This window comes from Hylaeus anthracinus, unplaced genomic scaffold (assembly GCF_026225885.1).
Source record: "Hylaeus anthracinus isolate JK02 unplaced genomic scaffold, UHH_iyHylAnth1.0_haploid 12001, whole genome shotgun sequence".
NCBI lineage: Eukaryota > Metazoa > Arthropoda > Insecta > Hymenoptera > Colletidae > Hylaeus > Hylaeus anthracinus.
Genome location: NW_026534348.1, coordinates 14,916,855 through 14,944,171, shown reverse-complemented (window position 1 = coordinate 14,944,171; position 27,317 = coordinate 14,916,855). Strand labels below are relative to the sequence as shown.

At 39.8% G+C, this 27,317-nt stretch overlaps 1 protein-coding gene across 2 annotated transcripts in view; it reads left to right on the top strand.

Annotated features, from left to right (window-relative positions):
- Window positions 1-350: 350 nt before the first annotated feature.
- LOC128890585 (homeobox protein orthopedia) overlaps window positions 351-27,317 on the top strand; it is a 42,500-nt gene continuing 15,533 nt past the window's right edge. For both annotated transcript variants that reach the window (XM_054149235.1, XM_054149234.1), the window contains exons 1-3: window positions 351-563; window positions 10,309-10,455; window positions 11,992-12,173. In XM_054149235.1, the coding sequence (XP_054005210.1) occupies window positions 536-563; window positions 10,309-10,455; window positions 11,992-12,173 (357 nt within the window). In that variant the 5' untranslated portion in view covers window positions 351-535. The remainder of the gene's footprint in view (window positions 564-10,308; window positions 10,456-11,991; window positions 12,174-27,317) is intronic.

Sequence of the window (27,317 nt, the reverse complement as noted above, 5' to 3'; positions counted from 1 at the left end):
AGTCTGCTCAAGGTCTCACCTCCGAAATCTCGATCGCTCGGATCTATCCAGGGTGTTTGAGGCGTCCTGGGGACCGAAACGGCGCTCTCCGCGTGTTGTTTTCAGGCTTCCCTGCAGCTAGCTACGTTCCTGGCCCCGCCGCCGAGTCCAAAGCAGCCGATTTAATATCACGCCCACAGACTGGGGGCAGGAGCGAGAACTGGCTGGCGCGAACCACGATGGAGACGAAGAGATGCGTTGGGGGGTGGTTCTGATCCGAGTGGGAAAGAGACAACAGCACCTGCTCCGACAGGAAGGTGGGGGAGTTCGGATATGGCAGCCCAGGCAGTCCGCTGTTTGCCTTGCTGAGGCACAGGCCGTTCCTCGGTTGCGTCTCGAGTATAATACTGTTCGCGCTTGAAACCACGCTAAATCGCAGTATCCCCAGGTGGTGCACGGTCCGGGAGCCGCTTCCCTCGAGGGTGACATTCGTGGTGACACGCGGGTTTCCGGTACCGCGTCCTCTGTGTCGGGGTTACGCTCCCCGGGAAACGGCATGCTCAACAACATACACGGTATCTCCGGTAAGTATCGGCCAAATCGTGCCACAACTGTTGTTTCGTCGAATCTGTCGTCGGCAACCCATGACCTGGGTTCGTTATTGAAATTCACGCATTGATCAGCTGGCCATTCTTCTTGGCGGAGGGACAGTCGCGGTGGGGGACACTGTCATCTCCTGGCTGTTGATTGTTGTCTCTGTACTTGTATTGCTTTTTGAGAGAGCGAAGAATCATCCCTCTGGTACTATCTTGGCTAGTATCTTAGCTGGCAGTATTAATTGAGATGTTTTTTGGGACCAATGATTGGAAAAATCGAAGCTCATCTTGCGACGCGTAACTGGTATACCTCTCCAAGTGGAAAATTGAAGGATAAATTTAGGAAGTATTAGTAGTTTAGCTGTGGAACTACTGACAAGATGAGCTTTGATGAAAGATCAGGGGAGGAATATGAAATAAATGAAAGTGATGGCTATAATGCAATGCAGTTGTGTCATCTCCTGGTTGTTGATTGTTGTCTTTGTAGTCGTATTACTTTTTAAGAGAGCGAAGAATTACCCCTCTGGTACTATCTTAGCTGGCACTTTCAATTTAGATGTTTTTGGAAGCAATGATTCGGAGAATCGAGGCTCATCTTGCGACGCATAACTGCTATACCTCTCGAAATGGAAAATTGAAGGATAAAAATAGGAATTACTAATAGTTTAGCTGAGCAACTACTGAGAAGATGAGCTTCGATGAAAGACCCTGGTAGAAGGATCATAAAATAAATGAGAGTGATGACTATAATGCAATTCAGTTGCAGCGGTAGTCTACAGTGCGTCGGTAGTGGACAGTTTTTGGGGTGAATGTAAAGATCGCCATTATTTACGGTGATATTTCTATGAAAATAGCCTGAAAAATAGCCTGATAGTCCTTTCGTCGATTAAAAGGATCATCTGGTCTTGGTTTCATTTTTAATTAATAAATTTGGGTGATCGACCACTGGTAGCAATTGAAAATGGCTCAACTAGCAAAATGTAGTTCGTACATCTTTGCGACTCTCTGAAATCGTCGCATCGCAGTGGTAATAGAGTAAACTGATGTCAAATCTGAACCTGGGTCAAAAATGGTTGCCGACGACTGATTTCGCTGGTCTCTGGTTCCTTTCGTTCATTGTTCACTATTTTTTGAAGACTGTTGAGTGTTTAATCGAATGTAAGCCAATGAGGTGGAAGATAATGATGTGCGTTGATCTGAATTGTTGGGTCAGAGAGATTTAGTGTAAATTTTGAATAAATATTCGAGGTCTCTTTGAAAAGTACAAGTCAAGCATTGAATAGTTTGTCATGGTTGCAATTGTCCGATATTCACCTCGAAATGTTCAGTTGTTTATTAGATATGAGCTTAAATAACAAATTGTGGGATATATTCAAGTGCCCCTTTTTCATTGATCAAGGGATCATGGCATCTTTCTCTCCCTCTTGTACTTTCTATAAAGTAACACAAGAACTGTAAACACTGTTCAAGCAATAATTGTCACTTCAATTGTTTACTAGTCGAGGACGTGAGTCGAGGTTTTGATTAGATTTGGACGTGGATAGTAAAGGGCGATAGACGTTTTTCATTGTTGACTGATGGAGGTGGGGTTGGACTAGAGATTGATGCTGGATTTGTACAGGTCTCTCTGTCATTTTTTTCCTGCAATATTCCACTCAAACATATAAATAACAGTCGACGATCTAGCCGTTCGTTTCTTGAAAAAAATGCTCGAATCTTATTACTGCAAGTCATCGAATCGCGCCCAAGAAGAGTGTCGGAGGAAATTGAATAATTCCATTCGCAAAATGAAAATTTTTAGTGATTCGAACAAATACCATCCTGTGGCGACGGTGAACGATGGATTTCATTTCGAACGCTGTGTCTTAATTGCGCATCCAATCAAAATGGTTTCTATATTATGTGATGGATCATATTGAAAAGCTTTGAAAGCTGCTTAATTGGCCATATTGAATCCGTAATACAGTATACAACATTTTTTCGGAATGTCGAGTGAACACTTATTACTTTTTCAATTTTTCAGTCGACGCGTTTTGAAGTTTTGTCGATAACCATCAAAATTCGTGTTTATGTAAACTCCGGGTGTAAACGATTACAACGATTTTTAAATGAAAAATTAAATTTTAGTTTTACAGATGATCGAAGCTCACTTTAACTGTGAACTTACGATTTATTTCGAAATTGAGGAATTCTTGTTATTATGTATTCGTTAGCCACGATTGTATTATTTTTTTTTTATTCACAAAAATCCTCTTTCATGGACATTTAAAGAGCGACATTAACTGAAGCTGCCGAAATTGCACGAATAATATGGCCATCTGCGTTTAAAATGTTGTTAATTATGAAAGGACAATTTATGTAATACCGACATCAAAATTTGTTAAAACGTACATGATTCTGTCGCCGGTGTTAGCGACATTCTAATTTGTGGCTATAATTCATGGTTAAGCAATTATATTCGCGAAGCATTTTTTTTCTGGTTATGCTACGCGTTAAATTGTTAACTATGCATAAACATGCAAGCAGTAAAATATCGATTTCATTATTCACTTTTGTTGCAAAATTTCGTGCCCGCTCCATCCGTCGGAACGCTTTCTATGACATATTCATCTTGTGCGTTCTGAATTAAGAAACAATCACAATTTTCCTAATTTAACAGCACCGATATTAAAAACATTTATACGAAAACTGCTGGAAGTACATTATTCTTCAAATTCATTTAGCTCAAATTAATGAGTGATAGAACGTCCTCTTAAAATATAGACACATCGAGTCCTAAACCAATGTATTTGCTTCTTATTCGGTCAAAGTGTTAAATATTTAATTTCGTTGCAAGTTACCGGGCCATTTATTACTTATTTCGTTCATAAAATATACAAGTTTTCGACAAAGTACAGACTTTTAGCAGAAATCACAAATGCACGTATAGGATTTTCTGACAGTCTCTGTTCACAACTCGTTTGTTCCAACTTGTTCCTGTGTACGTGAAACATTTACTTACCCCTGTGGCAATCGTTTATCGAGACACGTCGATTCTGCAAATTCTTGCTTCGAAACGTGTTTAGGATGCTCGAGAATCGGAAAAGGAAAAGTTTCTCTAAAAGGAAAAACTTTGTACCGATAACACGTGGCGGCGCGACCGTTCGCTTCTCTCTCGCTCAAGGAAACCGCTTCTCGAGTTTGATGACCTTAATTACCTCAACACTGATTACATTAGGCGGGAAGTTAAGGAACGATTTAGAGTTGGGATGTTGCCAGTGGTGGAAACTGAGCACGGCGCGACGCACCGTGTCGATTAACTATTTGCGGCACACGAATTTTAGTAGCTCTGAGACCATTCATGCACAACAATGGTAAATAAATAATGATCGAAGCGTAACGCGTTCATTTGTGTACATTAAAAAATATCGAAAACCTTTCGTTTCTTATCTCTGGTTATTGTAGGGAGATCAGAAGGACTTATCATTGGACTTTTCAGTGTAAAGCTCAATAATAAATCCTTTCTAAACAGTTTTGTGTTAAGTATGAGATAATAGTTTAAGGAGTATGGAAATTAGACATCAGTTTACATATTTAGTTGTTTAAGCTTAAACATTCATACATCGTTTTTTTTTATTATAGATCTTTAGAGATTATGATGATATTCAGTCATTTTCTTATTCTTATGATTTACTACATTTAATATCTTTGCAAAAAAGATTAATAACTAATGACACATTCATTACGTTACCAAGTATAAAAGACACTTGTATCGCCTTAAAATTAAAAGAAGAATGTAGTTAACAAACGTAGTTTCTACGGAAATGGAGTAAATCACTTGATTGATCATTTCTTTGATAATCGAGTCAATCACTCTGCTGCAAAGAGTTCAAGCACGATTCACCACCAATTTTCATGCGTTTTAAGAATCTCTAATTCCAAGCATTCATAAATTTGTCAAGGTGCTCAGTTCGTTTCATTTCCTCCAGTCAACGAATCGGGGAATAAAGTAATCGTTGCAAGCGCGAGGTTCTCGTCGAAGAAATGCGACGGTGATCGGAGTAATTCCATTACCTGGAGTAATTGCATTTGGTGCACCGTCGATTCACCAACAATATCGTGGAACAATGAGCCGATCGGACTCGTGACGTCCGAATGAACGCGTCTATCACAGGCGTTTCCGAATCATAATGTGATTTATGAATTTATTAATCAGACGTTTTCGAGCGGCCAGCCCTGTCAGTCATGAACTATTTAAACGTCAATACGTGCCGTGAGTGTCGTTATTAAAATCATTTGCGTCGGCGGGACGTTAAACTAAGGCTGGTGATCATTCGAATAATTTAATATTCGAATATTTGACGGGCATTCGATGAATGAACATTTAGCGTTTGAGTATTCGAGTGTCGTGATATCTTAAATGAATATAAAAGACACATTTAAGAGTACGAAGTCTATTCAATATAAATAGTAAACGTGTGAAACCAGTTACAAAATCGTTCCTGAAAAAAACACGAATATATGGACGAAAACATTAAGCAATAAATGACTTAACTGCGGCACCACATGTCACTGAGTCAAAAATAAGGTAGAAACGACTCGACGTATCGAAATTTCGTTGTTAATGGATATGCTCTGGAAAGTCTAATGAAATTGCTTTAAATACACATTTTATCAGCTAATACATAACAGTGCAGTCGATACTCTGTTACTCTGTATAGATCTCGATCACAGTGTTCGATACTACAAATACATAGATACATTATCAGTGTTCCAATAATATTGGAATTTCCCAATTAGTCGAGTATTAGGGTACAGAAAAATTCGTCCAGTAGCTCCAGCCTTAAATGAAACCTTTCCAAGGTGTTCTTACGGTCTCCAGTGAATTAAAAGGACGAAGAAAATAATCACAGCGAGGTTACGTGCTCCATGCAGACTTAGTCCTTATTATTTTAATTCGATTAAAAGACCGGATAATCCGATCAGCTATAGGATTAAACAATCATTCTTCGCGCTAATAAGGGGCAAAGTACCGCGGAACAAACACGGAAGAAAGCGTAGACTCTAATCCTCGCGGAGGTCGCCGTGTTTGTGCATTGTTTATAAATTTTCACCGAACGCCCTGGCAATTAAGCGAATTAAATTTCGCGTGCACGCTGCGCGCGTATTATTCTCCTTTTTGTTTTGAAATTCGAGAACATCAACGGGAAGGGATATTCGGTCGTGTGGTTCGAGCGTAGTGAACCTCAAAGGGCGAGTGCAGTTGGCTGTTGGTCGCGTTCTTCAAATAAAATTCGCATTTTCCGACGACAAATTGATTTTACCGGTGACGAATTAAATTACACGCCTCGCATCGTGACAATTCAATTTCGAGCAATCCTTTTTTCCATCGGAATCTCGCAGTCGCGGGGTCAATAGTTATTATAAAATTGATGGGAAAATCTGGCAGCGATGCGTTCGCGTCGCGAATGTGTCGCTTTGTTGGACAAAAGAGGGATACAGCTGAATGGTTTCGATAAATACTCCTAGGGAGGATGAAAATATGTAATTAATTTTTTAAGACCCCTCACTTCTAGACCAAATGGTCAGCGTTGGTCAGATGTGGTCAGTTGTGGTCGGTATGGTTCAGCAGAAGTCTGTAGGGATTTATTTACTTAAACAATTACTTTGTTTCTCTTCGAGACGTAAATATCATCGAGATTCCATTAAAAAATCTGTTTTGCACAGGTCATTCTATGTTTAAACTAATCTTTCCTGTTCTCTTACTGAGATTACGATGATAATATTGAGCCGAACGTAGTTATAAGTTAGCAATTTCTGGTAACAAGTGAAGGAAAAGGGCTACGGTATTTTAGAAGGAAAACCAGCGACGAAGAGATCAAAGGAACTTGCCGAATTTCGGTCGGGAGCGAGGATGGTCATAAACGCTGGGCTTCCCAGTAAAATCGAGGTAAAATCATCAAGAGCTATAAAAGTAAAACGGAAATAAAGACCAGTCATAAAGTTCATTCATACGGAGCCTCCATTGAGTAAACTTGCTCGCTGCACGGTGATCGAGAGCCCAGTATGCCGTTTCTTTAAAGGAATCTAGACTCGATTTATCGAGACGATCTCTCCGCGATCCTTTTGTTTTATTAATTAATTTAACTTCCCGTCTGCGTAATCTATTATTTACCTGTCGATTCCGGCGTGTTTTCCGTTCGGTTAGATTTCCAAGCTTCGTTGAATTTTCTATCGTACCTTTCCACTCCGATTTTTCTCCATTTTTGGAAGAACTCTTCGTTAAAGTAAAAATATTTTCAGTTCGAATAGAATTAGAAGAAATGGGACGATCGACGCCATGAACTGTTATTTATATTGCAATAGTCGAGTCGAATTTGAAACCGAAACGATTAATGGCAGACGAGATGTCGATCGAATGGAGTGAAATAACATGGATTCAATGAAATGTTTGATAAATTGAAAATAATCACTTCTAGACATTTCACTGCAGACGTGATTTTGTGTTGTGAAAAATGTTACGATATTATGCGAAAGATATTTGTATTCATGAGATATATGCCCTGGCAATCGACATTGTGTGACTGATAGGACACCATTGGTTTTACGATTATTGATAACGCCTCGTATTCTTTAATGAGAGATTAACGTGTCAATCTTATGCCAAGTTCTCGAGTGATTAAGTGAATGAATTATTGGAAGATGTTCTTTAGATGTATGTCGCGTGTGATTTATGCATGACGGTACACTGTTCCATTTCAGTCAAACGGACAGTTCTTGAACGAACGCTTTTTTAACGAATGGATAAGTCTTGTAGGACAAAAAGGGTGTTTGAAATTCATACATACATTTAGAAACCCGTTAAATAATTAGTAAAAGTTTGAAAATCCTCGTTACACAATATCAAGGAATTGTGCATTTTAAGTGTATTTTCAATTCCTCTCGCCTTCAAACTACGATAATTTCGGGACGACCACAATTTAATCATCCACTATATTATAAAATGTCAAATAAAATTTCTTCAAAACACCAGACTAGAACACTGGGTCCAATGATAACTAATAATTTTCACAAACACGCCACGCGAATTTCCAAATCGATATTCATGAAATATACAAGTTGCATTAACGGGTACAATTCATACGGAAACGCGAACCAATTAAAAACGAGCGGATTTGCCGCGGACACTTATGTAACTTAACAAAAATCATCCAACGTACTCCCAGGAAATATTTGACGGGGAAATCGTGTAACTATTTCCGCGATTGTGCGACGCCGGCGTTGGAACACTGCGCTGTTCGTGTGTTATTATGCAGGTGGTTGCATTAAACATTTTGGAAACGTCGGAAATTTATCACTATTAATGGCAAGGATTATAAAATATCCATGCAAAACTGGCGGGTTTGGTGGTTGTATTTATGAAACCAATAAAATTCCTCCCCTCTGTTAGTATATTATCGTTTCGACGCGTGTAACTTCATAACGTTTGACGCATTGCTCGAGAACATAATTAACAGTCTACGAAAAGTCATCTGTGTGCGATTTGTAACGGACATTCTTACATGAAATTCATACGTTTTGAGGAACGTAGAGAGATCAGGACATTTGCGTCTGGAGACTTCAATCGCTGATCGTTGAGCACTGCCATAACTCGTTGTTTTTCCTCGAACGCTTCTGAATTTCATATTTTTCTACCCCTTTTATCTATTTTTTGCTCATTTGTAATAGATGGTGCTCATTTACTTTTTCCGCTTTCAATGCAATTTATACGAGGTCTAGTTGAAAACAGATTAGAGTTGTAGCTTGTCTTCGTAACCAGTGTATATCTTGATTTCTTGTGTATACACGCTTAATGAAGATGAGTTATTACTATGAGTTTAGCCGACAATTTGAATTTAATTTACAGCTCCTTTGGAGGTGTTCAAATTCGCATGGTTAATTCCAAGTTCAGGAAATAATAAATAATAATTTATTGACCGTTTGAAGTTAGAAAGAAAATTTTTGTTTGACTGTGTAGGTGTGCATTGCTCCCCTAAAAGAAAATAAAAGGACATACTGTTGGGAATATTATAAATTCAAAGCAAACGTTGACTCAGCGTTACTTCATTTCTAGATGTTCTTCCTCGACGTACTGCATCAGTATAAAACAATTCATTAAAACATTACACAAGGAACTCGGAATATTCACAGTCCCAGCTGTTACATTTACGACACTGCAAAGTCAAAATGTGTCCGAATTTATCTGGATATGTTGATTCTTGTCGCATTTCTTTATTAACCCTTTGCACACAGAGCCATTTCTAGACTACGGATCTTTATACAAAATAAGATCTTTGCAAACGTACCTACAAAAATTGAACTTACATAAGAATTCATTTTACTCTGCAAATATTATAATACAAACTTTACTTTCAATATTTTTTAATTTTATTGCATACTGTGTGCATTTTATAGTTTCTTGTATATTTAAATTTCCTATAAATGGATTTACGATATCCCCTCGGAAGAAACATCCGAGTACAAAGGGTTAATGTTTTAGCATACGGTGACAAAAAAGGTTCTCCACCCCTGTCCTAGACCGTTGGCAGGCTTGGAACTAGTTAACCCGGTTGCGTAAGCAGCTTGGAGGCGCGATGGCCGCCACGATCACAGTCACGGGTACCAGGGGCCCTCTCGCAGGCGTGTTTCATCCGTCCTCCCACACGTTCGTGAAATTTCCTACGACCACCGTGACGGGTAACGCGTGTACGTACGTGTTGAAGACACGGGCCCCGTGGGTGAGTGTGTTTGCTCACCTAGAAGCCGGAGGCCAGTGACGATTCTCGCACCTTCGTGCTAAGTGGTCCGCGCCCCCCTCGTCGACGCTTGGCCAGCTTCTGCTCCTATACAAATTTAAACTACATAGAACAGCGAAAGGGAGCGAGGGAGATGAGGCAGACGGAGACAGAATTTCGAAGCGAAGAGAGAAGGAAGTGGAAACTGTAATGGCACGTCTTTTTTTTCCTCCGACGCGTTTCGCGTTTGCGGGAGCGAAAGATCCTCGCAAGCGTCTAATTTCAGCGCTCGAAAGCGGAATTACTGTAGACTGGGATTCAATTGTTGGTTCGTTGATACATCGTACTCGACTGTGTTTTGAGACAGTGTCTTGAATTTATTAAATTTTCTATCGTTTCCGTGTTCAGTTCTTGTTTGAGGATGTTTCAGAGGGAACGTGTCGTAGGTCTTGCAAGAGGGTTGTTTCGTAATCGTTGACTGCATGAATTTATGTGTGTACGTTTTCAGTCGTAATTTAGATAAGAATGAGAAGAATAAAATACAAAAAATAAGTAACTGCGAGGAAGCAAAGTAGCTTATGATGATATCGAGGCTTCTACGTAAAGGTAAACGCGATCAAGGTTTTGTGGATTTATTTAGTCCGTGAATATTGGATGAATGTACTCTGGATTTGTCTCGTTGCGAAGACAGAAATCCAGTAAAATTCGATATATTTGGTTACCTGTACATTCAATAATTGGACGTACCAATTCTATGGGTTTGATCGAGCGATGGTTGTATGGATGTATCTCTAGACAGTTCTATTTTCATTTATTAGTTTCACGTCTGATTCCATATTTAGAACCAGAGATAGAGTTAAATTTACTAGTTTCACGTCTGATTCCATATTTAGAACCAGAGATAGAGTTTATATATATATATAAAAAAAAAAGAGGAAACTGTAATGGCAGCTGTTTTTCCGGTTGTTTGGGGTTCGCAGGAGCGAAGGATCTTCTTGCGCAAGACCTGAAGAGGCACGAGAAGTTGGACGGCGTGCTGGGAGTGGATTTGGGGTCCGGGTTGTCCGCCGGCGTTGGCGTTGGCCTCACGATTCATCAGGATATAATCATGACCATGCCTGGCGCGGGTAAGAACCCTATTCATACGTCACTCTTTTTCATGGTTGCAATAATCATCTATTCGTATATTCGAAATTGTCACTGCACACTGTTAGGCTTGAAAGGGAACACCAGAAATGTAATAATTATTTCGATAATTTTGGTATTTGATGCTGGAGTGACCAAATTCTATGCCAGGTTATGACAAAATTATGAAAATCTTTTTATTTCATACATCACATATTTACAACATTGATATTTGAAAACATGTAAAAGTTTCAGAACAGTCGGAGTCCTGGAACATCGTTAAATAAATAAAAAGAAATAAAAATCCCATACGTTACGCTCCGTGCAATGGGCTGAAGTAGAATGAGACAATGGTTAGACACGTTACGTGTATCGTTAAAACTATGCATACGACAGGGAGGCAACCAGTTTCAACAATTTTGTAACTGATATCATAAAATTTTCCTTAAAAGTATTCTGTTTATCATTTCTTAAACGGTATCTAGACATTGTTTACAAACACGCGCTGTGTTTGAATGCTAATAAATAATTAAAACGGAACAAAACAGGCAATATGAACTAACTATATGTCACGTGAAGGTCAACATATTGAACCTCGATGGATTGATTTTTTTATAAGCTATTATCGTTTCGACGCGTGTAACTTCATAACGTTTGACGCATTGCTCGAGAACATAATTAACAGTCTACGAAAAGTCATCTGTGTGCGATTTGTAACGGACATTCTTACATGAAATTCATACGTTTTGAGGAACGTAGAGATAACTATACGCGTAGCGTGTCTGACCATTATCTCATTCTCCTTTAGCCCGCTTCACGGGGCGTAAGGCATAGGATTTTTGTTTTTGTTTAATTATTTAACCATGCTCCAGGACTTCGACCGTTCTAAAACTTTTACATGTGTCAGTTAAATAACCGATCATCATTCTTGATTTTTTAGGTAGGTGTTACTCACAGGAGTTTTTGCAATTACCACCGGCAAAAAATAAATTATTCATTTTCTACCCTTAATAATTAAACAAAATACCCTGAAAAAATATATAAGATGCAATTTATAAGTACGAATATTTTCGTTTTTGCAGAATTTAAATATCTGAAATAGTAACCGAGAAAAATAATAATAAAATTAAGTCATATTACTCTTAAATGGGGGGGGGGGGGGGAATAACGACCTGAAATTTTGTGAGATGATGTTTTAGGTCAAAAGCATTGCACGACACATAATAGCAATGAAAATTGGCGACCGATTGGCTACCCTTATTCTGCTAGACCCTTTGCGATGTCTAGCCTTACAATTTTATTATGTTCGTCAGTGCTCGGTATTAGAAACGTAAAACAACTGCCGGTCGCGAATGTGTTAAGAACAGGTGTATTTATATTAGGTTCATCTTGATTCATGCATTTCAATATTAGATGTATTATAAATTTCTTCGTGTAGAAATATTGATTGGGTCATACATGTATTTTATATTGGTCGGAGAGCACTTATAAGCTACAATGTGTCTTCCTTTTTCAAATATTCACCAATCACGTTGTAGGAAACGCGGTGGCTCTCGGGCCAGGCGACGACAAGCCTGCGAAGCAGAAGCGACATCGGACAAGGTTCACGCCAGGTCAGCTGAACGAGCTCGAGAGGTGTTTCAATAGAACTCACTATCCTGACATCTTCCTCAGGGAGGAGATAGCCGTGAAAATCGGGCTAACAGAGAGTCGAGTCCAGGTAAGTGTCGAAAACATAATTCTCATTCTCCGATGAAAAAATCTTTGCAGCTACGGAACTGTCGAAACAGAATTTAGGATTTGAAATTTGGACCTGGAAGTGTTCATTGAATGTTAAATACATGTAATTGATATCGATATTGGACGTGCGTGGAAGCACGCAAATGAAAATGAGCGAAAGTAGCATATAAACATGTAATTCTGATGTTTATTCGTTTGATTATCTGAATTTCTAATTGTGCACTCTGTAACGGGGGAAGACAATTCGATTTCCTTTTGTATCTAGAATTTTGTACCTGTGTAAAAATTGATCCACACTTGTTTGAACTCGCGTCACTTTTTGGACAAGAAGAGACACGTTTAATAGACGTAACTAGATGCCACCGCGAGTGTCTCGAAATCAATTTCGTCGGCCTACCGTGGCTTTTCGGATTAAAGCGAAACTTGGAGTAGCGTTAAGCCGTCACCCTACGGAGGTCTCGAATTTTGGTGGACTCGAGGCTTGGTATGGGGTAACCGCAAAACTTTCTGGAATCTTTCCCCACCTCTGCATCCCATATTCAAAGATCGCCCGTCAGATGACCGTGGAATCTTGCTCAATTTGCGGCAATAGTCGCAAGAATTTGTAGAATTTAACTTCTAAGATCCCAACGACGATCTTAATTGCGTTAACTAAATATTAACGCAAACTCGAAGGATTAGATGAATGGAATGGATAATATATAAAGTCACGTTTACGCTTTGTATATTGTTAATATTTTTATTAACAATGTTAGGGTCGAGTAACGAAAATCACGCGAGGAATTAAGTTTCCGAACTGTTGTACTTTCTCCACCGCAATGCATTAAAATTAATCCCCGCATAAAAATTTGATGCCGGTAATCAAGAATAGCCAGACAACACAGCACGAATATATTTCGCAAAGTTCCTCGACCTTTCGTCCAATGTAAATACCAATTTAGCCAATTGAATAATTTATTTCAGCTGCATTTAATATTCCCCTACACATAGTAAAAACTGCTGTTCCATGTCAGAAGGTTTCGGAGTCGAGTTAAAAGGGAAATAATAGTGGTTCTGATGTACAAATTTATTAACAAAGTCGATTGATAAAATTAAGTACCATCAGCGGTTATTTATATTAGTTCCTTTGCTTTTTTCACGAGCAACACATTAGACCTTTTAGAGATGAAAGCAATAGGGGCAGAGAGAATAGAAAAGTGAAGGTCATGCTCGTTAATTGAAGGGTCGAAATAAATTAAAAAATCAGTCAGTAAGTCACTTTTTATAAAAAAATTTTCAAAAGTACACGACTATTATTAGACTTTTGAGAGCATTGATCTTGAAAAATGACTAAAATTGAATGTCTATTAGACAAATAATATAAGGACATACAATGCACATATTAAAGTTTAATTAAAAATCTGACAACACAAATTTGTCGATTTTCAAATCGCATAACTATGAAAAAGGATGGCGAACCACACCAGGATGCGTAGAATTCCTGAGTGAGTGGCGTTTGAAGTTTAAGAAGAAAAGTTGACCGCGCTTTAAAGTGGAAATTGATAAAGCCGATACTCGGTCTTAGCCGACGGGGTAGTTCACGTGTTCCCCTCAGCCGTCAGCGGAGCTTTTTTAAGTCTCCGGGGCACGTCTAGAAAAACGAAGCTAATAGAAATTCATGAAAATTTTATTCGCAACTTGAAAGCGTCAGTCAAGCCAGGCGTCGCGTTGCATATCAAACAGTTTGGCTCGTCTTCTTTCCCGTGTCGACACGTGCAAACGCCATATGCGTCGAGCTGGGTACGGAAAATTTATCTACTTCTTGTTCCATGTGCTAATTATGCGAGAATTCACCGACTTTTTCCACGTACGTCGATCATCGATATTCATCACCTCGTAATTCGGTCGAAAGAACATTATTACATACTTCAAAACGTATTTGAATTTTTACGTTGCGGCTATACTTGTCAGTTATTTATTTGAGAAATATTATTAAAGAATATTTCGTACTTTCTATATTTTAAAAAAATAAAATTATTCCACATTTTCCATTTATTTTTCACGTAAAACCGTTTCGTTCATGATCGTACGAGGCATTATAAAGCACTCTATATATTCCATGGACTCATTGAACATCCGCTTCGCAAAAGTAGCCCCGTCGCAATTCTCTTTATTAAATCCCCAGACAAATAGCATCCAAATCCGTCCCGGGAATTTTTGCTTCCATGATTAAGTTTTCACGCTTCTCGGACAATTAAAGTTTCATGTCTCTCGTTTGGGTCTATTCCGTCGCATGAATTATTTCCTCGACGGTGCCTCGCCGATGTTTTTGATCGTCTCTGAATCGGAGAACACCTGTAAGCTTTTATAAAACGCGACTTTTATAGAACGACGCGCCTGGGAAAAATTCCAGCGCCGTGGGCGTTTCCTACGTGTAAATATTTCTCGTCGTTATAAGAAATCGCAATCGTGGAAGTGGCAGGACGCTGTTTAAGTTTACGTTATTTAAAACTGTTCTCTTGGGGCTAGATCGAGCCACAGGTTTAAAGCTGCTGAAAGGAAATTGACAATTTGAAAGGAAATATATTTATTGCGTGTACAACACAGTTCTTATTCGATAATTGTTGAGTATTTCAAACACATTCGCGGGCGTGAATTCACGTCACATCAAATTCTATTCTAGGTTATGACAAAATTATAAAAACCTTTATATTTAATAAACTACATATTTACAACATTGATATTTCACAACATATTCTGTAACTTTTATCTTCGCTCTGACGATACAAATTTGCGATGTCTAGCTTCAGAATTTTATTATTTTCGCCAGTACTCGATATTAATAAAGTAAAATACCTGCGGATCGCGAATGTGGTAAGGAACACTGCCGAAGCTTGCCAATATTTTAACCCCTTAAGCAACGATTTAAGCTCCAACAGCCTGGGACCAAAATGTGATGTTTACATTTGGTCCGAGCAATGCATCACGGGCCAGGCTCGTGGTAATCAGTTTTGGCCCGAATATCCGACCACGAGTCTCCCACGTGGTTGTAGCTTAAGGGGTTAATCATGGGAAAAATTCTATTTAATCGTAATAAACTTCTCTGCCAGTTTAATCATTTTCTACCGAAATTCTACGTAATTCTGACAAACTATCTAATCGATTTCTAATGAAATTCCCCCGAATCTATCATATTTTTTCCATACAATAAAGACTTCGTGTAACATCGCCCACCTTCGAATCTATGACGATGGTAAAACAAAATTTCCAGTACTCCAGTTCTGCTGCTTCCACAGACGCAATTATTAAGAAACAAAGGGAACCGTTTATCGGGGGCGTGGGGTGGAAAGAGATCGTCGAGGCGAGAAGGGAGTCGAGCAAAGCCAGTCCCTTCGACGCAGGTAAAGCTTGCGTTTCGAGTAGGCAACTCTGAGAAAGGAGAAAGACAGATTCCTGTTCGGTCGGTGCTCGGGGTGGCTGGCTGCCTAATTGAAAGAGGTTTTCCGTGGGCGAGGGTAGACATCAGAGCGAACGAAGCGTTTCCAAGGAAACCTGGCGGCGGGCTCTCGCGTGGAGAGGGACTCAGGCACCAATGGGGCTGCTAGGGAAAGGCGCCGGCGCCCAGCGTCGCTGTACTATCGAGCGTCGCTATCAAAGATTTCTTGACTCGCCATGGTGGACTACCGTTGCCGAATATTTTCAGGAGGATTGGAACCACCCACGCATGTTTCAACCGATGCACACGTGGCTCGACCGCGTCGCGAATGCACCCTGTGCTCAAAGGTTGCCCAGGGTGCAGGTGATCGGTATGCATTGGTTCTTTGAAACGTGCGTTTTCTATCACGGCTTGACTATTGCTCTATGGCTAGATTTTGGTGCCATTTACTCTTCATTTGCCAGTATTTAGTGATATATTACGTTCTATTGTAATATTTTCTGTTCTGAAGATGATTCAAAGGTAAACTCTAGCTGCTAATAAAAATTGTCCGAGTTTGAGGTTACACAATTGACAAAAGAAATTTATTAATCATACACCAAATCGTACCTTTGTTGCGTGAAAAAAATTGTACATTTACAAAAATGTTCCTACTCCATTTTTATTATTTCTAGGGACTGGGATTCTCCGATCTCTTAAATTTTCGAATCTATTAATGATTTCATTTGTTACTCTCGCTTTTCGAGCTCTTCTAGATCCACTACCCCATCCGAAAATCGTTTACTTTAACATATCGCGTAAAAAAGGGTCTAATCAACGCCCAGAGGTGAAATTTGATTCCATAGAGTATGAGATCGAAACATTGAACGCTTGCGCTCGCAACGATAACGAGGCGATGCGAAACGATGCGCAGAAAATACATATTTCGCTTAACGAAGAGAGCCACGGTTCCGCGAACGCGGACTGTAGCCAGTTAGGAAAATAATCAAACGATTCGAGCGAAAATCGAGTAACTGGCTTGCGCGATTAAATTATGTTCCCTATACGGGGTAATTGGCGATACCAAGGATCGTCGAAAGAACGAGTTTCCGCGATTATAAAGTCCGCGGAAATTTTTCTAACACGCGAACAATCAGGAACGTTTTAATCGAGCGAAATAGTCGGAAACGGAAGCGCTGCGGGCTTTTCCAAATGGATCAGCCAGCTGGGCATATAGAAAGATAGGGAAGAGAGAGAGAGAGAGAGAGAGAGAGAGAGAGAGAGAGAGAGAGAGAGAGAGAGAGAGAGAGAGAGAGAGAAAGTATGGAGCGTAAAAATTAACAAACGGCTGTTTTAATGGGATGATAGCGTTAGTTAGAGGAAGAGGGACGTACGAGATGAGGTGGGGGGAGTTTCTAATTACCAGGAAAATACTCGGGGCCAGGCATAATGAAATATTACGATTTATCGATCTCTTGCAATTTATTATTACTCGAAAAGAGGTGTAATTGCCGTTCCCTCTCTAATTGCTGTTAATTAACAACTATTACATTGCTTGCGCGATAACGCATCGCCGGGACTGCTTTACAATCAACAAATTACTACGAACGTTGAGCATCGCGTTGCCCGATTCCGAAATTATGCGAGGCATTTAATTACGCTCTAACGTAATAACGTTTTCAATTGGTTGGCACTCGTTTCGAGTGGCCACGCTCGACCAAGGTCGTCGTCTGAGTCGTTGCAACTTTTTTTTTTACCTCAATTGCGATTATCCGAAACGTAACGAACTGCGTGCCTTCGATTTAACAACCTCCCCCTCAAGTCTCTTTAATTAGTCGAAATAAAATAATCAAATGGCGCCAACTTTATCGTTTGAAAAGTTTGTATGGCCATCACTCCGTTCTTCCACTTGGTTTAATTACTAGTAAATACACTTTATTTATATTTTATTCTGGACTTGGAGTAGAGAGTAAAGTACTCCTAGGTACAAGGAAGAGTAACACGATGAAGAAAAGACTGGAGGGATGGGGGATAAAGGAGGGCTGGAACTATAGCGGAACCTCCATTAGCGGAAGTAATAGAGAGACATGGTGTTTGGATTGACGAAATTTTCGAATAACAGAATGCTCACCTTTCTGATATTGATTATTATGTACCTGAGATAAAGTGACGGTACAGGAACTTTTCTAGTTACTGAGACATGATTATAGGTCAATTTATCTATTCACCGAGTCAAAGATTCAACAATTTCATTAGTACCACCGCTTTTACGAGAAACATTCTTCCCTCGAGCCTAACAGTTTCCAAGATATCAGACGAAATAGATTTACCTGTTGGCGCCACGATGGGATTTATCGTAGGTACGTTGTTACGACGACATCAAACTATTTTACGATTCGCAAAATACTGCAATAAAGCGTAGCCAAAAATTTCCAGTAACGACTGGATATACCCTCCAACCGACGAACATTACTCGAAATAATAAAATCGTCTGCGCCACGCCGGAGGGGGTCAGCGGGAGGCGGGATGAAAATGTGGCATCCCCGTGCAAAATCCAACGATATTCGAAAATTATTCGACCGGTAAAACGGCGATTCGACGGTCATAAATAATTTCACGTGTTGGTGGAAGCGTCGGGAAAAAATGCTATCGGCGCGCGATGCGCGTCCAGTGGTCTCTTTTTTTTTCTCCACCCCCAATGGTGAGCGGAGGTCAATGGCTTTTTACGCGCGCGCGCTCGCTTTTATTCGCTCGATGTACGATTTTAGAAACGAACGGCACGTAGTTCCTTACCGTCAATCATTTCTAGAATATTAATTAACCGCTCTCGATGCTTCGAATAAAGCTCAATCATCCGCGGGGGTCACCGCGCGAGGCGTTGGCAGACAAAAGCTTTTTTCAGCCGGACATTTATCGCAAAGCCGACAGTCTATTTTCGGGGGACACGTATTGGCGCTTTACGGTTTTAATTACGCGTATTTTAATCCGCCCCGGAGACATTTTTTGTTTTCCAGCGGTAGCCGGTCGCAGCCACCGGCGCGGCCGTTGGAAACGAGCTTTATTAGACCAGCACACAGCCGATTTAAATTTAATTATAATGAAGAGCGCGATTAAAATTGCAATCGTCCACGGAATAGAACCCATAGCGGCCAGGGGCAGTTAACGTCTGCTAACAGGCATTTAACTTAACTGCCTCAGGTAACCGGTCGTTTCTAGGCTGAAGGGTCCTTTCGATTACTACTGCTCGGAAATTTTATGGAGTACGACCTTCCGTCGATGGCCCAGACCTGCGCCAAAAGCTCAACGAGGGATGAAAAAAAAAAAGAGAGAGAGAAATATCCACCGTGAGGTCTGGGAGGGGCTTTCGCCGTCGAGCGAAAACGTTGTCTTCGAACTGCCCTATTCCATTCCGCGCCCGTTTCGCGGCTCTTTCGTTCCCCGTTATCCTGTCGTGATCTTTCCGAAGCGTGAATTAATACTGCTAATGGATTCACCGCCTCGAATGAAAAGAGAAGCGACGGTTTACGAACCCACGGTTTTACTAGTTTTACGATTCAATTGGAGAAGTGATAAGATTGTGGCCTCGGATACACTTTGCTGAGAGATTGCCACGACGCTTCAAACTCTTCCATCTGCAAATACGCGGAGAGTGCTTCCGGGTTTTACGGAGAAACTTTGAGAACGGGTGCGTGCACGCTGGTAAAATGTTTACTCGAGGTTTGGAAAGGTTATCGTTGGTCGTAATGCGTGATCATTGGCGATAAAGTAGATCGCTTTAGATAAATGGAGTTTCTTCAGGTTTCAGGAAAAAGGTTAATTGCATCTACTGAAGGATAGTTTGATGTGCAATTTATTTTTTAACGAGTCACCCTATGGTATTTAATGGTGTACATACTATTAAATTACACTATGTATGTAGATTTATATGTTTCGCTAAATTTTGTACGAATTCTAATGAAAGATATTTGTCTATCATTATTAGAACATCGATCATTAGAAGTATTTTGAAAAGGTGAAGCATTCCAACACGTATAATCTAAATGTATACTGTGCTCTGATTTTATAAACTTCAAATGTTATTAAGAATAAGATTGAAAACGTCCCATTATTTTTAAATTATATCATATTTCATTCCCATTAATGAACATTACTTCAGCACTACATTAAGGTCGAAAACACTTGATCATCAAAATACTACACTATACTTTACTTTCACATTAAAATCAGGAAGACTAAACCATCGCCACATAATTTTATCCATTTTATACATTGAAGATTGTGCTAATCGAATGGGGCTTATTTGCCAAAGTTCATCGGCTCGTTTCATTATACGAAGAAGTAACCTCGGATATCGGAGACGCGAGGAAGTTTATCCAGAAGCTCATTGTCCCGATTCATTTGCACAGGGGGATGGGGAGGGGTTCGATCGAAGCCGAAATCTGTGTCTGCGCCAGCAACGGCGCATTTCGACTGCTAAAAGTCACATATGCCGCCCTGGGAGACGGTCCACGGTGGCGAATGTTGGGTATTGCTTTCAAAGTATCCCACGGGAGCTGGACGAATGGCGGTGTCATTCGACCATCCTCTGGGACAAACAAGTGACTGGACCGGGGGTAAACGTAGTTCGTTATTGCGTTGTCCTGAGAAATGGGAAATGGTTTCACTGTTTCGCTCGGGAAGTTGGAGAGCCCAATTCGAACCAAACCTTTCCAACCATTTGTAAACTTGTCTCTGTACTGATGACCTCGAGGAATTTCTGGATAGAATTCAAATTAAGTGATCTTAATTTTTGCAACAGATACTAGAATTTTAATAGAGAGAATAATAGAGTTAAAGAATTGATAAGCAAAGAACTTAATCCCATCGTAGCAAACACAATTTTCTGTATTAAGATATCGGAATTCAATGCAAAGAATTTATTATAAAACTCCCACCCTCCAAAAATAAATTAGTCCATTACAGAAATTTCATTTAACTTTGTGTATGTACATCTATGTATTAAATCAGTCCATTTCACGGGCGTTTACCATTCAATCCCCAATTACCCAAAACCACGTCATAATATCACAGACATGACATCGTGGTCTACATCCGCATTGTTCTTTCATCGTCTAGGAATGTTCTCTCGCAGGATGGCAAGAGCCACTGGTCCGTGGTATCGAGATTAAATACTAAAAAACAAAGTTTAATCTGAACGTATTGCTCTGCACGACCAATTACTCTTACACGAATAGAATTTTTAATTACCCGCTTTTTCCATGGTAACTGGACCGACGAAAAAAAAACTCGTTCGATTGATCTCACTTAACGCCGTGCAGTAAACAATGAAAAAAAAAAGAGGGAGAACAGTGATAAAAAGTGGAAACGCAGTAGGCTAATATGGAATTATGGTCTCCGGGCGTTGAATCAAGTATCGATGGCCGCGGGGTATGATCGATATGCAATTTCCATTTGCAAAATTTCCGCCCGTAAACTATCACTGATCATTTACCTGGATGCGTCCAGAGCGTATAACCAGACACGTGTACGCGGCAATCGAGTGTTTTACGATGGCGCATCAAACATGCGCGCGTCAAGTTTCGTCGCCAAACGCGAATCACTCTCGATCACTGTTCTGTCTCGTATTAAATCACTTCCACATCGTTCCTGCCCAGGTAACGTATGAACGCCATCGAACGAATATCGAACACACCTGGCGACGCGAGGTGACACGTACAAAAAATAAATCCACGTTTCGTTTCGCTACGAGAATAAGAATACACGAACGCAACGGCCATTATTCTAATATTAGACCATCAGTGGAACCCAGAGGCTTTTCGTGCGTTAATAAATTGTGGGATAAATAGGAAAACAAATGCAAGCACGACGATGATGTATCGATTTCAGATCTCAGCATTTTTCTAGGTTGGGAGTGTGTATCATTTATGCATATCGTGCTATAAAAGTTTTATGCCGGATATAGCTATAATACATACGATTATTCCTATTTATACGCGATTGGGAAGGAATCCTAGAAATTCACGAATACATTTACTAGTCGAGAACTATAGACTTGTCTCATTAGGACTGTAGAACTGTCTCATTATGCAAGTGCTATTTTCATGGATGGAGAATATTTCACTGGCTTCATCTGGGGGGTTATTGAATATTGTTAACAAGATAAGAGATGTGCCTATAAAATAGAATTGTTACATGTGGTGTTAAAAATCAACTTTAGAGTGTGATTGCAATAATAATACTTAATTTATAATTGAAGATAAGTCAAGTATGTATCATACAAAGTAAATGTTTATTTCTACCCGAGTAGGGTAAATTATATTTCTTACACTGGTTCATTCTACCCTCACAAGGAATAAATTTCCACTTCAACTCTGAAAGGAGAGCCCCCATCCAGCTAGATAATAAATCCTAATTGGCTAGAAGCGTGAATTTCGTGGTTAATTATATTAAAATAGTAATGTCCCGTCACAAATTTTCCCAGAGAAGTGGGAATTCGAGGAAATGTCTCAATGAAACGGTAAAAGTTGCGAGGGAACGAGGCGGCCGTCTGCTAGCCAACCCCCAACGTGACAAACGCTTCAGCCTACGCAGCTCGACGAAGATTCAGCGCGTCTGCTATGCAGCAGCCTATGCATTTTAAGGGAGGGGTGATTTTTAATGCCGTATAAATATGCATAGACCGCGATATTAGCTCTTACGTGTCGTGGACGAAAAATATCACGCTGGCTACCGCGCACGCACACCAACGCCCGTCTCGAACACACGACGAGAGAAAAGCATCCCCGTGTACACCCGACTAGGTATGGAGGAGAGAATGTGGGGTTCTCAATGGATAAACTATGTCGCCGCTATCACCCTAGGGAGCATCATCTAACGCCCATTTTGTTATGACGTCTACCAGCCCTGAATAATTTCACACCCGCGAAAATACACGACCGTTGGGGTGAAACCGATCGCCGTCGTTCCTCGTTCGACTTTGAGGCTCGATTTTCACGCTAGGTGGTTTCTGCAGTTGCGTTCGGGTCCATTAGCATCTCGAAATCACAAAATTCTGGTGAACTTGGGACGTACATTTTTGTTTGTTTTTTGCAGAAGAGAAACTGTTTTCGTTATTGTCAAATATATGTGGACTGACTTATTTTTAGAAAGAAAATAATTAGTGACAGGACTTTCCATTAAGGAGCTAAAAGAATTAATTTCAAAGGTGAGACAATAACGAATAGAAATCTGTATGGGATTCGCGAATTTGGTAGATGTTAAATTATCTAATCTTCAATAGTTTCGCGACAAAATTTTAACTTTATAAAAATTTTTACGAGTTTTAGCTTGGCAGCCAACGTGTTAAAGAATGATTTTTTTTTAATGGAGTGAAATTTTCATTGAACCGTGAAATAAATCGTCAAAGATTTTCCGAGAATATTATCTTGGCACATGAATTGAGCATTACATAAGTATAATTTAAAAGTAATAATTACATTTCGATGTAGACACTTTATAGCTACAGATACTTGTTTGGGAATTTAAAATATAAAGAAAAGACCTCTAGAAGAAGTAGATGATGAAATTACGTCGACATGTTTTAGTACGAGTATCTGGCTTTCAAGAAAGTGAAGCATACGATTGATCGTTCCACGGTGAGCGCACGGCGCCATAGAGATTTTTGCGATCGCACTTACTCGAGAAGATAAATCCGGCTCCACGACCGATTCCGGCTAATTTGACGACAGGCATCCCGAGCCAACGATATTGCGTCCGTGAAACCATAATAAAGTATAAATGGATCAAGTTCACAGCTCGCGGTGCACGCGGGAGTTGCATACCTGCATTTTATCGGCTGTTTCGCGACATTTATGAAGTTCTTCGCGCTACAGAGAAGAACTTTTTTTTTCGCAACTTCGTTGGTGGAAGCTTTAAACACTTTGAGAGCTGTTCGGAAGACTGTTACGTCATTCATTGCAACGTGACATTTTACGAAGCAATTTTAACACGTACTATTTCTTCCAAGATTGTTTTTCAATGCAAAACCAATTATAGAATATACAAAACTCACAGTATTTCATATGAAAGTGATGTTTGCATAAAAATACAGAATAAACTTAAGAAATTGAAAAAATATGTTGGAAATAGCAGGAGAAAGTTGAACAAATTTAAGGGATGCTCTATGATAAACTAATCAAACCGAGCTCACAACTGCTAAGAAGGGAAAAGTATCTTTTACACGCTGTGAATTTTGATCGAAATATGAAAATAGTAACTGTGATTTATGAGGTACGGCTGAACAAGATTTATGCAAATTTTGTAAATGCATCCGGGGATGTCGAGTGAAAAGTTAATTTCGAAAACGGAGTTTCGAGGGTGATTCTCGAATTTTAATTCCGCGTGACGTTAGATCACGACGACCCACTAATGGCCCAACGAAAGCGTCCCTTCCGACGACGCAACCCAGCGTGAAACAGTAGGCGGTCCGGGTAATGCGTCTTGCCACCCTCGGACAGGAGCCCAACCACCGTCATCAATCAAGGTCGCATCGCGCCGAACTTATGTAGTATTTATTTTCATTAAATATTAGCCGCTAACGCCATCGAATCGGATTTTTCTCCCTTTCCGCCATACACCGAACATCGCCAATTTCGAAGTATTCCGAAGTACACGAGGCGCAAGTCACTCTGTAATCTTCATACTTTTATCTAATTAACATCTAATTTGTTTTTTTCACGAGGTTCAACTAATAAAACATCTGTTTCTGAAAAGAATCAGTCACCAGCTCGAGACGTTGAAAAAGTAATGCATTTTCCAGAACACGGGCGGCTCTCTTATTTAAAATTCCACTCCTGGAGACTCGTCTGACTCATGGCCGTCCCATTCTACTTTCGCAGACGCGCGGCTCGAGGCGAGAATCCATCCTTGAGGGATAGAAGAACGAGGACGAATTAAGTTTTCATCCGTGGAAACGTTTCTGCCACTCCCCTGGCTCGTGGAAAGTCTACGAAAGAAAAACGTTATCCCGCTTTGCGGCGATTCCTGAGCATTTTTCGGCGAGGCGAGTCGAACTATCCTTCAATGGCGTGCTGAAAGCTACTTCTATATATCTTGGGGTCTCGGGCAGATCCCGCCGCTTGCCTTGATGGCAAGCTCAATTTATATCAGCGCCCGTTGAAACCCCCTTTACGAGGTCTCGCCCGCCTCTTTCACCTCCTAAACCTCGCCCTAACCTTTAGGCCACCCCAGTCTCGACTGCCCAAACCTTCCCTCCTGCCACCTTCGAGGCTCTCCCGAAGCTCGGAAACTCTTTCCTCGAGTTAAACCAAGCTATTCGCGATTGGAGCGGAGAAATGGAAAGTTAGACGCAGTTCTCGGATTTCTATCCCTTATCGCACGCCCTCGTCATTCCTGACAAACTGGATGGTCTCGTATTCGGAATATCGCGGAATGAGATGTAGGGGTAGACACTTCTTGACAAATCTAAGCAATGATGTTTACACTGTCTAATTTTTGGGTCTGAAAATTGGGAATTTCTAACCCTTTGGTCTCGGATGTCCCGTATGATGGGACATCATAAGTCTAGCAAATTTTGTTAGTGATAGAATAAATTGATGCTAGGAAAAATTTGAAAAAAATGCATGTTTCCTTGAAGTTTGCTTATTGAAATAGCACGAGAAGGCAAACCAAAATATGCTGTATACGCAGAGATTTAGAGAGAAATATTTAATTATGTTTAATTAGAATCATGTGTACTTCATTCAAAATATATCAATTGAACTTATTCAATATATATTACAATATACTATATAATACATCATAGAATATATTGAATAGATTAAAAAACAAAATTCTGAAGTCTCTTTTGAAAGATCCTTTAAGTTTGCAGTGGTGTCAACGCTTCGTGAAAGCTATAAAAATTTATAATAAAGTCTAATAATACCAAAAAAGACACGTTTCTAAAGTTAGACTATTTAATGTAACGCGATTCCTGTTCACACATTTTGCAACAAAATGGCGGAGAGTACAAAGGGTTAAAAGTTCAAACTGATGGTTTTTACAGTAGTAAAAGAATACGAGTGAAATCTAGGAAATGTGTAACAGATGTGTCTTAAAATTCTTGTACACTTTTGATTATCTTAACAATTCTCATGTCCGAGTAATCAATGAGATGTAAAGTCAGGGGTTTCCTTTTAGAGCATATATTCTTCACCTCTTCTTCAAAGCATACTAGACGTTTATATTAATGAAGTGAAAGTCGAGATTACATTTATCGATCGAACAAAAACGAACTCTTGCCCGGCTGCTCACATGTATCGTTACTTTATGTCTCCTTTATGCACGAGTAACCATTATTTGAACGCGTTAAAGTCTCAAATATCATCCAATTTTGGAGCCAAGACCTTTCCATCTGCGAAAGAAATCTTCACAAATATCGAATGGAGTTTAGACCGTTACTTACGTGTGCAAAATTCCAAGTCAATATTTGCTCGCAAGATATTGCGTCAAAGAGTTTGAAAAATGTCGTTTAACAAAAATGGCTTTAAAATTCTGTGTACAGTTTCGGGACACGGGGATACTTTTGCTATGGGACAGTTTTTCGAATTCAATATGAGACTATAAAAATGTGTCTTTTAGACTCCGTACTTTAACAAAACACTAAAAAGTATCAATACGTCTTCTTACCTTAGCATTAAATGTGATACATAATAAACAACTCCACGGATCTTTATTGCAGGAATATCCTACAAATGAGATTTATGTTTTCGTCGGTGATGCAAGAAGTGGGTTTATCCGACAGTATGTCTCCACCTACGCAGTTGACATTAAATTTGCATAAACGATTATCTTCGCGCCTGTATCGCCGAACGCAAATCCACGAGATGAGAGAAGAAGCCATAAGAATTGATTTACCGTGAATTTAACGCTTCATTATTACCGCTATCGAGCGGTAATACGCTCGCAAGTTATTAATTCAAGAATCGTGTACACGCGCAGAGTTGTCCGTTACTGACGTTTCGACGTCTCTTTATTTACCTATGATTTTCCATTTGCTTTGTTGTACACGATCGATCACACGATAAAATTTTATAGAGCGCCAAACCGACGTCGCTCCTGCGAGAATTAGTTTTTAATTATCGTTTGCATTAAGCACACCTTGCGGTAAAATTTAAATCGTATTACTGTCGTTTCTTAATTGGCGGAAATTTTACTGTTTAAATATGAAAATGTTTCGTTGCACGGTGCGTTGAGAGAAGTTGCAAAAATTAATTGAAACTTTCATAACGCGTAGGGACGATTTTAAGGGATGTGTACAAGTTTTAAAAGTTCACATGAATATATATTAGCTCGTACAGTTTGTATAAGTTTATACAAGTCCACGCAGGCTTAAATCGATTTATACATAAAATAAATTCGAGCTTCCAGATGATCCGCAAGGCTGTACAAAATTCATTGGGTAATATTTTTTAAGAATTCTATTGAACTAAATGAAATTCAAGAAGTTAATTACCCGAGAAATTAATTACCCGAGACTTACTTTTCTTTATCACTCTTATGTGCTGAATTCAACCCCTTGAAATCATGTTCACATTTTATTAGGAGTCTTTCTAGTCAGTGGCAGAAATTCTCTCGCGTATGCAGGAACACGAAGCAGTATTTTCAGATAGAATATTCGATCGTAGATTCCGATCGGTGATCATCGCGACTGATGCTGATTATTCGAGAGCATTTGTGTTCGCTTCCACCCTC